Consider the following 16,228-nt stretch of genomic DNA (forward strand, 5'->3'; position numbering starts at 1 on the left):
TGCTTGCTTCATAGATTTAAAAAAGCTTTTGACAGAGTTCAACATGAAAAGCTTTTAAGTATCCTTAAGACCAAAAACATAGATAGTAGAGATCTACAAATTATATCGAATCTGTATCAAAATCAGACAGCAAGAATAAGAATCGAAGGAGAACTGACAGAGGAAGTAAGTATACTTAGAGGAGTTCGACAAGGGTGCATATTTTCACCACTCTTATTCAACGTCTACAGTGAAGTGATATTTCAAGAAGCTTTATTGGATATTGTGGAAGGTATTTTGGTCAACGGAAATAGCATTAATAATATTAAATATCTACAGATGAAAGATCTACAGTACATAATACAACATGTATACAATGTATGTGAAAGGTACGGACTGCAAATGAATCTCAAGGATACGAAATCAATGATATTCTCAAAAAAAAAAACAACAAAATGTAGATAACATGATCATGAATAATACAACGATCGAAAGAGTAACAACATATAAATATTTAGGAACGTGGCTAACCGAAGATGGAGATCAAACAAAAGAAATCAGATCTAGAATTAAAATGGCAAGAAACACGTTCATAAAATTGAAGAACTTACTTTGCAACCGTAACCTTAATCTAGAGATCCGGACAAGACTGCTACGTTGTTACGTTTTTTCTACTTTACTATACGGCATGGAAGTGTGGACTTTAAAACAGTCTGAAATCAAAAAATTGAGATGTGGTGCTACAGGAGAATCCACAGAATATCGTAGACTGAAAAAGTAACTAATATAGAGGTGTTACAAAGAATGAAGAAAAAATGTGAAGTCATAAAAACTGTTAAAATTAGAAAGATTCAATATCTGGGTCATATAATGAGGGGCGAGAAGTACGTATTACTTAGGTTAATTATGCAAGGGAAGATACAAGGGAAGAGAAACCCAGGACGACGCAAAATATTCTGGCTAAGAAATTTGAGAGAGTGGTTCGGTTGCAGCTCATTAGAATTATTCAGAATAAAATTAAAATAGCGATGATGACTTCTAATCTCCGATAGGAGAAGGAACCCGAAGAAGAAGTATATAGTTTATATTGGCTTAGGTTTACGCTCCAACGATGACTCACACTGGCGAAGAAATAGAGGAACTCTACAGTAGCATAAATGAAACAATAAATAATAATAAAAGTCACTTTAAATGTTTAATTGATGATTTTAATGCCAAAGTGAGAAGGAGAAAAGAGAAGAAATAAGTTATGGGAAAGTATGGAGTCGGTGAGTGAAATGAAAGGGGAGAAAGACTGGTTTAGTTTTCACACTACCAAAACATGCACATTGTAGATACATTCTTAAAGAAAAAATCGAACAGAAAATGGACTTAGGTAGCACCAAATAGAACCACTAAGAACGAAATTGACTTCATTCTAACCAACAAGATTGCTACAATAAAAACTGCTTAGACAGGCAGTGATCATAGAATATCCAGAGCAAAAATTGTACTAGATTTATGACTAGAAAGAATAAAATTAATCACAAAACCAACAGTAACTAGTATAAATATTAACAATCTAAAAGAAAACTCAGATCACTACCAAAGGATAATTGATGAAACATTACATGAGCAAATTGACAGCTCTCAATTAATGGGAATCATTCTTGATACTGCCAAAGAAAACGGAGGTACGCAACAACAAAATGAACATAGGAAACTGTCTAATAAAACCAAAATAATGCATAAACGAAGAAGGGAAATGAAAGTAAGTAGCAACATACAAAGAATACAATACACAGAACTTTGTGAGGCAATAAGGAAAAGTATTAAGGAAGATATAAGAATAATACAGAGAAAATTCAATCGAAAACCGAAAAAACTATAAGAAAACAAGAAAAGCATTAATCATTGGGAAGAACAACACACAACTAACAAACGAAAACACCAGAATTACAGACAGAAATGAAATAATACAACTTGTAACTTGAAGAACCAATCAGTAACTAAGAAGATGTACCAGAAGTCCTTCCGGAAGAAGTAAAATCGACGAATATCAAAAACTGCAGACCTATACGTCTACTACCAATCATATATAAGACATTCATAAACATCATCAATAATAGATTAATAAATGTACTAGATGCTGCACAGACAAGAGAGTAAGATGGTTTCAGAAGTGGATTCAGTATCCTGGATCATATTCATAGGTTTCGAAAACTAATGAGTAGAGCTAAAGAATCTGAAATACCGCTAGCCTTCATAGATTTCAAAAAGGCTTTCGATTCTATATATCCCAAGGCAGTAATCGAAGCTTTGACCAATCAAGGCATTGACAAATCGTACATAGGGACTTTAGCAAAAATATACACTCAAGCAAAAGCTAAGGTAAAAATGTTGAAAATACTTCAGAATTTCCCACTACCAGACGCTTCCAACAAGGAGACACAATATCACAAAAGCTCTTCACTGCATTTCTAGAAAATATATTCAGAAAAATAAACTGGAAGAACACTAATAATCCTGTAGAACTACAAGAACTTATAATCGACCTAAATGCAGCTAGCAATGAAGTTGGCCTAAAAGTGAACTTGACAAAAACAAAAACTATGTACAATGAGCTAGTGGATGTCCAAGGTGTAATAATAAACAACACTACACTTGGGACAGTACACGAGTATGTATAGCTGGGTCAATTAATACATAAATCTGGCTCCTTACTTCCAGAAATCAACAGAAGAATGAAACTGGCTTGGGAATCTTTTGGTAAAAATGCACTTATATTTAAACCCAGGATGCCAGTCCACCTGAAGTGGTACGCATGCTGGATATAAAAAGAGATCGAAAATCGAAAAAGAATAGAATGGATCAGACAGAAAACTAAAGTAACTGATGTAATCCACAGAATTAAATCTTTAAAATGGCAGTGAACGGGATATTTAGCCCGAAGAACTGACAATAGATGGTCCAATACAATTACACTGTGGTATCCAAGAGATATTAAGAGAACAAGAAGACGTCCAATTTTAAGATGGGACTATGACATAAGGAAACCAGCCAGTATAATTTGACACAGAAAAGCAAATATTAGACAATCGTGAGCAGAAATGAAGAACGACTGTGTAAGGTGGGGCTGCACCATAATCGCTAGAATACGCTGATAATGATGATGATGATATACATATATATTTATAAATACGTCTAGTTATTTTCCTTTAAACATTTCCACACATTTCTTGGGATTTACATTGTCAAACGCATTTTCGTTGTCGACAAGTCTTTGTCAAACTCTTTGTTTTTTTATTTAGTATGATTTTTATAACAGGAATTTGCCATGTTAGTAATCAAAATATTTTTAAATAGGCGACAGATAATAGTTTTATCAATATTTAACAAGTTTATAATGAAAATATTGATATTATGTTATCTTTTACCTAGAACTAAACAAAAATCGTAAACATACGATGTTTTCTTTGTTTTCCATTCATGTATATAATAAAATCTTTATTAGTTCAAGCTAAATTTTTTATAAATCATTGTTTATTCATAATATAATCAGACGATTAGGTACTCACGTACTTAATCTATAATATAAAAATGAATCACAAAATGTGTTGGTAAGCGCATAACTCAACAACGCATGGACCAATCTTAACAATTCTTTTTTTTTGAATGTTCCTTGAAGTCTAAGGATGGTTTTTACGGCAAAAAAATTCAAATAATTTCCAGAAAAACCCTAAAACAGCCCTCTTCTTTTTCCCATACAAATATTTTCTAACTAAATGTAGAGACAATTTGAACTTTATTGCTATTCAATAAAATTTATATTAAATTACAAGCACTCACTGTTATCTAAACAATGTAGTTGTGTTCCTAACGTCGAAGAGTCAATTTGCTCTTTATTGTCGCTGCACAAAGTTCAAATTCAAATCAAATGTATGTGTGTGCGCGTTCGTGTGTATGCGTGTTCGCGTTGGAGGATCTAATGCGTTCACACAAAAGTGATAATATCGTGAACCCGACCAAATTAAAAAGTCAAAAAATGTAAGAGCTATAGATTTGATTGGCCCGCAATATTCTTTCTTTAATTTTAGCTTCGGAACGCGACATAAATTTTATCAGTTTTCACGTCATTGCATCTGTCAAACAAACCGCGTTAAAAAGCGTGTATTATCTTTAATAATTAATTTATTATTAATTTAATATACTCTATACACATACAACATTGTTTTGGCTTAAAGGACTTGACTCCAAGTCATATCAAATTTAAAAAAGTTAAAAAAACTAAAACGTAGTGTTATATTCTCTTTGATTATATTCTCTTTCACAGACAAAGTAGAGATTTCACAGACAACAACAACCTGTCAATTTGCCGGTGTACATTAGTGTACACCGGCGGAGTAACTCAACGGGCCATGGAGAGGGCCATGTTAAACATAAGCCTCAGAGACAAAATTCCTAACACCGAAATACGTCGAAGAACTTAAGTCAATTGTATGTTGCCTGTTCCCGTGTTGGAACACCATTAGATTTGTTTGTATATTCACCAGGTAATCAAACAAAAAACATTGTATATCATAAAGCACTACAATATAAATAAAACAGGTTTTTGTTAATAATCATGATTCACTTAATTTACAATAAAGCGATTACTAAAAATACTTATATACGTTTTATTTCATTATTCTTTATTACATCGGTTATTAACCCTATGTTAATAATATTAATATTAAATAATTAATTATCTCTATGTTTTGTCATTGAAGCACTCACTTTATAAATATTTGTCACCTTTAGGTTCCCACTATTCCTTTAGATTATTTTTCAATCAGGTTTGAACCTTAAGTTCCCCTCTTAGTTTGAAGCCCTCTGGCAGACATCCCAGTCGGGGTTTTTAGTGGGTCCAAAAGGGTGGCCAAAGTTCGTGGAAGCGAAGATACTTAGGTCATCCGAGCTGACCCCCACACACCGCCCTATCATCATGGTGACGGTTCTATTCAGTAGAATTAAAGAAATAAACTGCCACATTCCAAATCTATTTGACAGAACGAAGTCTGTCGGGTCCGCTAGTTAATAATATAAATTTTATGAAATAACTGTTTAAGTTTAATACTGCACAAAATAATAATTTTAATTAAATATATTAGACAACTGTACGCCACTGAAACGGTAATAATTCAAATTTAGAGTAATAATTTTGTTTATGTTTTGATTTCTTACACAATTTGATTCACAATATATTATATATTAATAAATTGTTTTTATAAATACATATTAAATTTTGCTTAATATCTTAAAAAATAATTATTGTTGTGTATTGTGATTGTGCTATGCCAAAAACAACTGAATAGTTTGTAGAAAGCTGATAACAGCTTCAGCAGCTCATCAGCAGTAAAAAATAGCTTTCTTTTAAGAAATTATATTACAGAAAAATTTTTGTATAAGTTTGTTTGTTTTTTGTTATGAAACATGAATCTTCGAAAATGGAACCATATGTCATTCATGGCAAAGTAAAGACAAAAGAAGTGTCAGAACCACAAAAACAGATGGTAAAAGGTTGGTCACATTTGTCAATTCGTTAATTATATATTAATATTATTAGGATTGGGTTTATTAGGTTTATAAAACTTTAAAGTTTTTTTTACTCATTTTACTACATTTAAAAAATCCAATTGACTAGTGTATTGTATTCATAAATAGTTGACATTTTAAAAATTCCCCTATTAACTATGCTGATGTTTTGGCAACGTTGTGTAGTTCTGACGTCATAAATCTTGAATGACGTGCACTCATTTTTATATGAAAAATTCTATACGATTCATTTCGCGGACGATCCAGTAGTCATTGTACAAAACCAGGAAGATCTGCAATTCACGGCAAAGCTATTAATACAGTAATATGAGCGATGCGATGTTAACTCAAAAAGGAAATAATATGTGCATAGGAGCTGAAAACGATGAACTGATGGAAATGTAATTTCCATATAAATGTACCTCAAAAATTCACGAATCGCACAGAATGAACGTTCATAACCAAAAGTTCTTATTTATTCTTCAAACAATTATAAAAAAACCAATATTTCCAACTTCGTATGGGACAAATACTCACAAATTGGAAATGTTTGGAAGGTTTTTAAAGTCCCCGCCCATTGTGACGTCATAGGTAGTCCATTCGGATCTATTCGGGACCCCCTTCTCTCTCACTCACTTAACTGAATTTACTTATCATTTGACGATTTCGATACTTAGTTGTACTTTTGCTTGGTTTATAATAAATAAAATTGAGCAATGTATTAAATATATTTATTTTTGTAAGAAAATCTTAATATAAAGTGTTTTATAATTTGAAGTCATTATTTTGTTGATTGTTGACATTTACATTTACGTTTTTGTAGCATTTCATTTGAATGCTGCTTACAAATATCAACTGCGTTTCGTTCTTTCGAAGTTTTGTATGATTCAAATTTTATATCTGTTCTCTGCAATATGTTAAAATTCTTCTTATAACCCTTAAAAATAAAAAAAAAACATTAATAATATAGGTTGTGATGTGGGTATTAGTTAAAATAGTTAGGTAATGACTGTGAATATTGATTTACACGATTTTATTAAAAGGAAAACCATGTGTTACAATTTAACCTACATCTTACAACAACAAAACATATATATGTCTCTTGTCACCGTTCACTCTCGGTGGACACTGTCATGGTAACTTCGGTGGTATTTAGCCACGGAGCGGTGTGGCTGTTACATCCTCCCCCTTTGCACCACCCTGGCGACTCGCGGGTGGGGCAACAGAGTCTAAGCAGGAATAGAGCTCTACAGGACAGCAATGACAACGTTTTGGTCGGGGTTGCCTACGTCTGGCAATAGGGTCAGGTTCAGCTTCAATTTGAGCAAGGTCATCTCCAACAGGGGGGCCCATTACGCTATCGTCTAACCCAAGGGTCAAAGACTCTGGGCAGGAGACCAGTGGAGCAGGAGGGTCGGCTTCTGAGGATTTCACTGGACGACCTCTTCTACGGAGAGGTTGAACTGGAGCAGGGCACGGATCTTCTGGATCGGCATGGAAAGGCGTCAAGGCTGAGACATGATATTTTCCAGCAGGAACATCCGGAGTGTCGATGTGTGAAACTTCATAGGTTGTAGGGGACAGCATTTTGGTCACCTTGTAGGGTCCGTCACGACGCGGCGCGAACTTCGAAGTTATGGACTTAGACGCGTCACTTAGTGTATGCGAATCGACTAGCACAATATCACCTACTTCGAACGAAACCGAGCGGCGGTGGCAGTCTTTATACTTCTTACGTCTATCTTGGGATTGTTCATGTGTCTCGCGGGCTTCACTAAGAGCTTTACACAAAGTTATTAGATAGGGCGTGATTTGTGGCACGAAGTTGTCCTTAGCTATGATGCTTCGAAAATCACGATTTGCATCATCAGGAGTTCGTAACTCGCGACCGAACGTGAGGTACGCAGGAGTGAAACCGGTTGAGTCGCACTTCACAGTGTTCATCGCGAACCGTATAGCGGGTAACTTTTCAGACCAAGACGAATGGTCATTATTTGTTAGAATAGCTAACTGAGTTTTAATGTCTCTATTTTTTCGTTCGACGGGGTTAGCTTCCGGGTGGTATACAGGTATAAGGTTCTGTTGGTACCCAAAACAATGCGCCACTTGCTGCATTACCGCACTCACGAACTGAGTACCGTTGTCACTGACGACTCGACGAGGGATTCCGTATCGTAAGATTATGTTGTCTATGAAACACTTGGCGCAGGCAGCGGCAGTAGCAGATTCTAACGGGAATAATTCTACCCAACGACTAGCAGTGTCTTCCACTACCAGAATCCATGTATAACCTTGAGGAGAGAGGGGCAAAGGCCCAAATAAATCAATAGATAGCACTTCAAACCTCTGGGACTGAACAGGGGTTTGTAGGAGACCAGCGGGTTTAAGGTTAGAGACTTTATAGCGTTGGCACTCAAGACATTTACTTACATGGTCAGAGATAATTTTCTTCATTCCAGGCCAATAGTAACGTTTTATTATTCTTTGATATGTCTTCTCCACTCCATAATGACCAGCAGTAGCGGAATCATGGTACTCCTGCAGTATGTGAGGAATACGTGTACTAGCCGCTACCAATTGGGGCTCTTCTTCATCTACTTCAGGAGTATAACGGTATAATATCCCATTGTTCATGATATATCCTCTTTCTGCCCACCTCTTGAAATCTACGCTTGTGTCAGAAGAGGGATCTTCTAAACATCTAATAATCTTGGCAACATCTGGATCATTAAGCTGCTCTTCTCGAACATCAGCAACACTAAGAGTTGGAAAATCTACTCTTACTAGATGAACTTCAGCTATGATGGGAACTTCTGTCATGGGAGGCCTTGATAGAGTATCTGCGATTACATTTTTTCTTCCTGTGATGTATTCTATTTTTAGGTCATATGGCATAAGCTCTAAAGCCCATCGAGCTAACCGTCCAGTAGGGGACTTTAAGGTCATTAGCCATTTTAAGGCCTGGTGATCACTTTGCACTATTGTAGTAGCGCCTTCTAAGTATCCTCGAAATTTCTTCACTGCCCAAACCACAGCGAGAGCTTCTCGTTCTGTAGTGCTATAGTTTTGTTCAGCAGGAATCAGAAGTCTCGAAGCATACTCTACAGGTCGTTCGTTCTCTTTCTCCCCCTGGAGAAGACATGCCCCCAAAGCATAATTGCTAGCATCTGTACGAAGTATATAAGGTAAATTGCAGTCAGCTTGTCGTAGGATTGGGGCGGAGCACAATAATTGTTTCAGACATTCAAAGGCCTCTTGTTGTTCTGCTCCCCAGGTCCATTTCACATTTTTCTTGGTTAAATTCGACAAAGGTTTAGCAACATGGGAGAAATTTTCGATGAATCTACGGAACCATGAGCATGTTTGCAGGAATTTTAGCAGTTGAGTAACATTTAGGGGTGGTGTCATGTTTAATATGGCAGATACTTTATTTTCACTTGGCCGGATACCCAAAGGTGAAAGGATGTGTCCGAGATATAGGACTTCCTCACAGGCGAATGAACATTTTGCTCTATTTAGACATAATTTAAATAGGCGCATCCGGTTGAATACTTGTTTCAAATCGTCTATGTGATCAGAGAAGGATGGGGATAATATTATCAGATCATCTAAATAAGCTAGGATATTCAGATTTTGAAGACCAGCACGAAATTTATCAATCATCCTTTGGAAACTAGCGGGACTGTTGCACATACCAAAGGGCATGCGTGTGTAACGAAAGGTGCCAAATGGACACACGAAGGCTGTTTTGTCACGATCAGCTGTTCGTACAGAGATTTGATGATAACCATTTTTTAAGTCGAGGGTAGTCATAAATCGGGTTTCCTTTGCTGCATGCAAAATATCTTCAATACGTGGCAGAGGATACTTATCTGCACGTGTTATTGCGTTTAAGCGTCGATAGTCTACTGTTAATCTGATACCTCCATCTCTCTTAGGTACAAGTACCACGTGTGAAGCATATGGGGACTCACACTCTTCGATTATGCCTTGAGCCAAAAGTTTATCTAATTCCTGACGCAGTAATTGCCTTTTGGGCTCTGACATACGGTAAGGTGGAACAGATATTGGTACATCATCAACCAATACAATGGAGTGTTCAGCATATGGAGTAGGGTCTATATTATATACGAATAAATCAGAATTTTCCTTAACAATGTTGTTAAGATTGGATCTTTCTTCTAAGGATAGAGAAATTCCTTCATCTACTCGTAGTTCTAAATGAGCAAGAGTAACGCTATTGACCTGGCAAGGAGAGCTGACCTGAGCTGGATCTGGAGCAAATGAGTAGGGGATATTAGAGACATCACCATAAAACCATGAGTCATTAGGAATGTCTAGAATGATGTTAGCTTTTCTTAAGAAGTCTGCCCCCAGTAAGGTACGACTATTTGTGTGTGTGGGCACAGAAATTAAGGAAATGATATGAGAGCGGTTTTGTAAGATAACAACTAAATCAAAGACCAAAACAGTGGTAGAAGTAGTCCTACCATCCGCTAGGGTCATGTCTACACTTTTTGTGGAAAAGGGTACCTCATCCTTCAAGAGGATATCTCTTAGCTGAGAGCCAGCAATACTGCACTGTGCTCCCGAATCAAGATAACAATGACCTACATGACCTTCGATAGTGACCTGAACAATGGGTTTAGTTGATAGGTTTGTGGCAAACTGTTGGTCGACATTAACTGTTTCAGCAAGCATAAATTCAGATACTGCTGAGGATTTACTGGATGATTTGCATTTTGGACAATTACTCTTAATGAATCCAGGAGTCTTACATCCATAACACGAAATCTGATTCGAAGTGGAAAAGGTTGGTTTAGTGATAGTACGAGAAGTTACTAAAGGAGGATTAGGTTTGGGCTCAACCGAAGATTTTCGAGAATCTGCTTCCCTGGTTCTGGCTGCGGCCAATTTTCGACATTCATCCTTCACGTGACCTGGATTTTTGCAAAAGCTACACCGTACCCGTTTTGATTCGTTTTCGTTTTTAATGTTTATTTCCGGATTTTCATACGATTCTTCAATTTGCCTCGCTTCTTTTAAGAGTTCGCTAAATGTATTGATCTTATCACGTGCTACTTTTTCACGTATTTTCCTATGCAACAAACCGTATACCATATCTAATTGAGTGGCTTCGGTTAATGTATCTGCCGGTAACTGAGCTATTATCGCGCGCGCTTTGCATACAAAAATGTCACACGGAGTTTTAGCATCTTGTTCCGTCGAAAACAGTTCCCGATATACTCTGTAGGCTGGTTTTTGAGGTCCAAAAGTCGATCGTAATAAATTAATGGCGCTGGCCCACGTGTTTACCGTATTTTTAACACCTTGAAACCACGTGGCGGCGAAACCGTCTAGCAGCATGGGTATACCCTTTAATGCGTTCGCGTCAGATACGTGGGTGCACTCTTTATAGATCTCGACCGCATCTATAAAAGCTTTTACATCAGCCCCCTTTGATCCATCGAAGCGAGAAGCGCATTTTGCTAAACTACCTGAGTCCGAAATAGGCCTTGCTATTGTATTTAATAAGGCTTGAAACTGTTCGCTTGTTAAATTTATCGAAGACATTTCTGCTGATGTTGATTCGCTTGAACTAAAAACCGTCGTCGACCTAAGCGAATAACTGTGTTTATCGTTTGTTGCCGTGATTGCAAGTTTAACACAAAAATAGTAATAAAAATTAAAGGCTTACAGTTTCTGTTGCTTATTTCTTGTAAATACCCTTGAATGGAAGCTTGATATTCCCACAGGATGTTTCTGAATGGCCTAGTGGAAGATTGATATTCCCACAGGATGTTTTGAATGGTCTGTAGTGGAAGATTGATATTCCCACAGGATGTTTTTGGATGGTCTGTGCGGAGTTTCCACAGCAGTCACATACACAGTAGATTTATTATTGTTGTGAAGCACTAAACTAAATGAAAATGTCCACTAATCACCTTACAATGGCGGGAGCAAAATCACTTTTTCCTGTTCACAATGAAACTTTACGATTTTCACAGTACGAACTACACTTTAAACTATTTTGCCCAAGTTGGGTGCCAGTTGTGATGTGGGTATTAGTTAAAATAGTTAGGTAATGACTGTGAATATTGATTTACACGATTTTATTAAAAGGAAAACCATGTGTTACAATTTAACCTACATCTTACAACAACAAAACATATATATGTCTCTTGTCACCGTTCACTCTCGGTGGACACTGTCATGGTAACTTCGGTGGTATTTAGCCACGGAGCGGTGTGGCTGTTACAAGGTACTGAAATCACAGTGATCTTTGCAGATACTTTTTAATCTATAATTACTATTTTTATCTAATCAAATTTTATTTGTTGTGTAATTGTGTAAAGTCAACTTACAATGATAGCTTTCTCAGTTGGATATGTTGATCTTCCAGTTTTTCTTTCTTGTGCTAAAATTTCATCTGCATATGCAAAGAATTTATCGTCGTCAGTTTTACTCATAGCTTCTGTAATAATCCTGTCCATTTCTTCTTCTTTCTTTTTCAATGCTTCATTTTCTGCCTGAAACAAATTTTTACTTAGTTGTTTATATGCCAATTTCTACTGCCTGGCTAAAAACGCAAAAGTAAAATTCTTTATACCAAATGGACTGTAATAAAAAGAATTATGATAATAATTCATCGATATATCTAGACCAAACTATAATGTAAGAAACAGCAAAGTTTTGGAGATTGTAATTTTAGAATTTCACAAGGATTAAAAACTAGAAACTTGTTTTACAAACATAAATCACTTTTTACTGCCGAAATCTAGCCTAGTAGTCAAGCCCACGTTGCGTTGGTGAGTTGTTCCACTCCATTTATTTTCTTTACTTTTATAGGAGATTAATGGTTTCATTTTAAAAGTATTCACAATGAAAAAATTAGCCTCTTTCGAAACGTAGTTGTTAAAACATATAATTCATAACAATACTAACTGAAATACATTTACCAAGATATCTGAGAGTTGATATCAGTCTTTCATGAGGTGTAATGGCTTTTCTCGTTAGACAAAGCGAAAAGGTATAATAATAAAAATATACAATAGGGATTCTCATTTAAGATGTCTGAAAAGGCATCTACATAATTTCTATATGACATGTTATTATTGGCATAACGGAAACCACGTGAAAGTTACTTCTTCTGTTATCATATTCTATTGAGGCATACCCTAAATAAATAAAATAATTAAAATATTAATATTAATCATAAAATATTTTTGTAGGATTACCATTTGTTCTAAAAGATCAGCTCTATACTGCAATATTTGCTTCCTGTATTCCATCTTGGCATCTTTATCGAATTTGTCCATAGCATCGGTGGTTTTGTAGCGATTCAGCATTTCCCATTTACGCAATTCTGCTTCTGTTTTTAATCGTTGTGCTTCTTTCTTCACATGTTCTTTATAATTTTCCGTCTTGTCACTTGCTTCTTGAGCAAGACGTTGGGCCTTTTCAGCATCCTTTTGTATGGCCCTTAAAATAAATTATATATTACATTATTCATATTATATATATATATATATATTATATATATATATATATATAATTATATATATATATATATATTAAAAGTATATAAAAAAATGTTTAAAAAAAAACTGATGTATATCAAAGACGCCTGAATTCCCTGAATATTAAAGCATTTCGAATGTATTTTTCAAAAATTTAAAGAGTTTATGTAAGGTTTTATAGCGATAAAGTTATAGTTTTTGAAATATTGAAATATAATCATTCTACTAAGATTTGTCACTGAATGGATGCGGTACAGCTTGTCAAATTTAAGGTGATACTTGACAAATTTGTCCACTTGCGTAGAAAATTAAGTGAGAACGCATTTGGAGGAAAAGAGATACATAATGCGCTCGGTCTCTTCGCCTCGTTGGTACACTCCATACTACAAGTTTACAGAGAGTGACCTTATTTATTAATGAAACTTCTATGATATGTCTATATTGTATGTTATTTTGACATTTCAATTTTTCCTTCGGAAATTTTTCTCAAAATATAAAATATTTTGTTTTTTTACTTGGTAAAAAAATTCTTCTAAAAATTATATTTTATTTGACTCATTAATATTGATCATTCAGTCATGTTGAAGCGGCAGTTTTTCGAACACTGCTATAAATGTCTCGTTCTGTAATTTTATAAGAGGAATATTGGCAGAGATGAAAGCTTTACATTTGCGTTACAGTAAACTGTATAAGAATAAAAGAACAATAGTTAATCTTATACCTGGAACATACCGACGAAACATTTATTACTTAATTTTTATACCAGAGTTGTAATATTTTATATTATAGTCATATACTTTTATTCTTTGGATCTTCGGCATTTATAACCCTGTATAAATATTGTCTTCAATATTTTTTTTTTGTTATATGTCGCAATGTAGGAACTCGTTTTTAAAATCTTTAACATGCGGATTTTGCATCGCTTCTCTCTGCATAAAAATAATTACATTTGCTATTACCTCCCTCGTTTGTCCAGACAAGACTTTACCTTCTAATTTTGAATGAAAATCCATGTTTATAATTTAAAATACTTAACAATAATTATTTAAAAAGTCAAATCTATTGTAATACGATATTTCTTCAACACACAGTAACTTTAAACATAAGTAAAATAAAAAAAACTTTGTCGCAGACTATACAAGTACCTTGCACTTCAAAGGGCCAAGAAATAATAAGGACGAATTGTGTTGTGGTCGAATGCGCATCGTGGGTGTATCACGTTATATTTGACAAGCAATACTTCCGAACGTTTCGCCGGTCGGACGAGTTCGGTAACTCGAGATGAAAATTTGTTATTAAGGGCATCTCCCCATAAATGATATTTGCCATATAAGAATTTATCAAAATACCGTTTAAAATTATTTATACTTACAATGCATCACATTCTTTAACAGCCTTTTGGAAGAGACGTTCCCTTTTTTCTTCCGCTAACTGTTCATTTTGCTCAGCTTTTGCCTTTTCCGCCATCTTTGTTCTTATTTCTATTGCTTCATCTCTAATCTAAAATGATATGATATGATATGCATATATATATATATATATATATATATATATATATATATACACATAATATATAACTTCCAAAGATTCTTGAGGTTGTGGTCAAAAAGGCCTAGTGATTAAAATACTAACATATGTGTAGTCTTTTATTAAAAGTCGAGTTTTAGAAACTGTTGTTTCTTTATCAAAACAATGAATGTGAAGATTAAAATAGTTCGTAAGCTATGTTGAAATGAAGAACAATATGGCAGATAATTGGGAAAAACAAACATTAAGACACGTAACATAATTTGGCTAGTCAATAAATTTAAAAATATATAATTTAAAGCTTATTTTAAGTATTAACAAAGGATATAACGAATAAGTATATCATTATGAAGTTTCATGGTCCCAATCTTATTAATTTTCTCTTTCAATAATTTATTCGCTATCGGATAACTTGAATACCAGTTATCACATGTCAAGTTCCTATTAGTACCTTTTACTTCCTTTAACAAGAGGTTCACAATTGCACTAAGTGTATCTGGCATGCTGTAGGGGCCTTCGGGCTGCTTACTACAATAAACTTTAAAATTTGACACATAAAATGTTTTTACATCACACAATACAAAAAGTTTCAGTCCATACTTCGCGGGTTTCTTGGGAAGATATTGAAGAAAACTACAGCGTTCACGAAAAGATATCAACATTTCATCAATTGTTGAAACTTCGTCCACAGCGTAGTTGTCGTTATAAATATATCTATGATCCATCTTATTGCAGCTGACTTATCTACCTTTTTTCTGTAATTTCTGGTAATTTTATCATCGAATCGAATAACGGCGAGTAGAAATAAGAACCTGTTTTTGCTCACACATGCCCGAAAAATTTCAGAGCCGACGCCATCTGTTGTCTAGAGTTCCAAAAAGTGGAGATGATTTTGCTTCTTGTTTCCAGATAACAAGAGCAAACCTATAAATGCCTTCATTTCTACTTTGATACGTCTTTTGTATCACGTTCTCTCATAAATTGTGGTCTAACATTCGGAATGTGTCGATTCGTGCATTCAGTAGGTAATTAATATCCTCCGGTAGTTAATATTCTCATAAAAGCTTCTAATTCCTTTTGAATATCCCTTGCTTTTTGTTTGAGGCAAGGAAAGATTTTCCCAAGTTTAGGGCTTTAGTAGATTTTTATTCCATCTAGTCAGTTTATCTTTGGCAATAAACTAACTGTTAGGTTCAACATGTTGTAAAACATAGGAGTCGTTACCTTCGATTTCTGATTCTGAGTCATGTTCAGCCTTCTCTATGTACTCTTCAGAGGAAGTATTAGTAAATCGTAAATAACTTGAGAAAGCTGAGTCAATGTGTTAGGGTTTCTTACCTAAAATATTAAAAATGTCCAAAAATCAATATAAACATCAATTTACTGGACATATAAAAGCCCGTAAATGGCACTTAATATTACTAAGTACATTGCTACATGCACGGTGTATTTTATTCGCCAAATTGTAATGCACTAAGGAAATGATACATAAATCAACTAACTCTTCAGATATCAAAGTGTAACTGAGTCTGCACCTAGTAAACACAAAGGTCGAAGGTTACATAGAGTGAGAATTTAGTTTTATCGCCGTTTTAGTAAAAATGGTGTATTTTATAGAACCAGCGCGGGTAGTAAAAGGTAAAGCAAGT

At 34.9% G+C, this 16,228-nt stretch overlaps 1 protein-coding gene across 1 annotated transcript in view; it reads right to left on the reverse strand.

Moving 5' to 3' along the window:
* Positions 1 to 6,258: 6,258 nt before the first annotated feature.
* Positions 6,259 to 16,228, reverse strand: part of LOC140446193 (uncharacterized) — a 29,119-nt gene continuing 19,149 nt past the window's right edge. The window contains exons 6-9 of the mRNA XM_072538732.1: positions 14,425 to 14,552; positions 12,771 to 13,014; positions 11,898 to 12,062; positions 6,259 to 6,469 (exon numbers count right to left, since the gene is read on the reverse strand). Coding sequence (XP_072394833.1) covers positions 6,314 to 6,469; positions 11,898 to 12,062; positions 12,771 to 13,014; positions 14,425 to 14,552 — 693 coding nt within the window. The 3' untranslated portion in view covers positions 6,259 to 6,313. The remainder of the gene's footprint in view (positions 6,470 to 11,897; positions 12,063 to 12,770; positions 13,015 to 14,424; positions 14,553 to 16,228) is intronic.

Source organism: Diabrotica undecimpunctata, chromosome 7, assembly GCF_040954645.1.
Source record: "Diabrotica undecimpunctata isolate CICGRU chromosome 7, icDiaUnde3, whole genome shotgun sequence".
Lineage (NCBI taxonomy): Eukaryota > Metazoa > Arthropoda > Insecta > Coleoptera > Chrysomelidae > Diabrotica > Diabrotica undecimpunctata.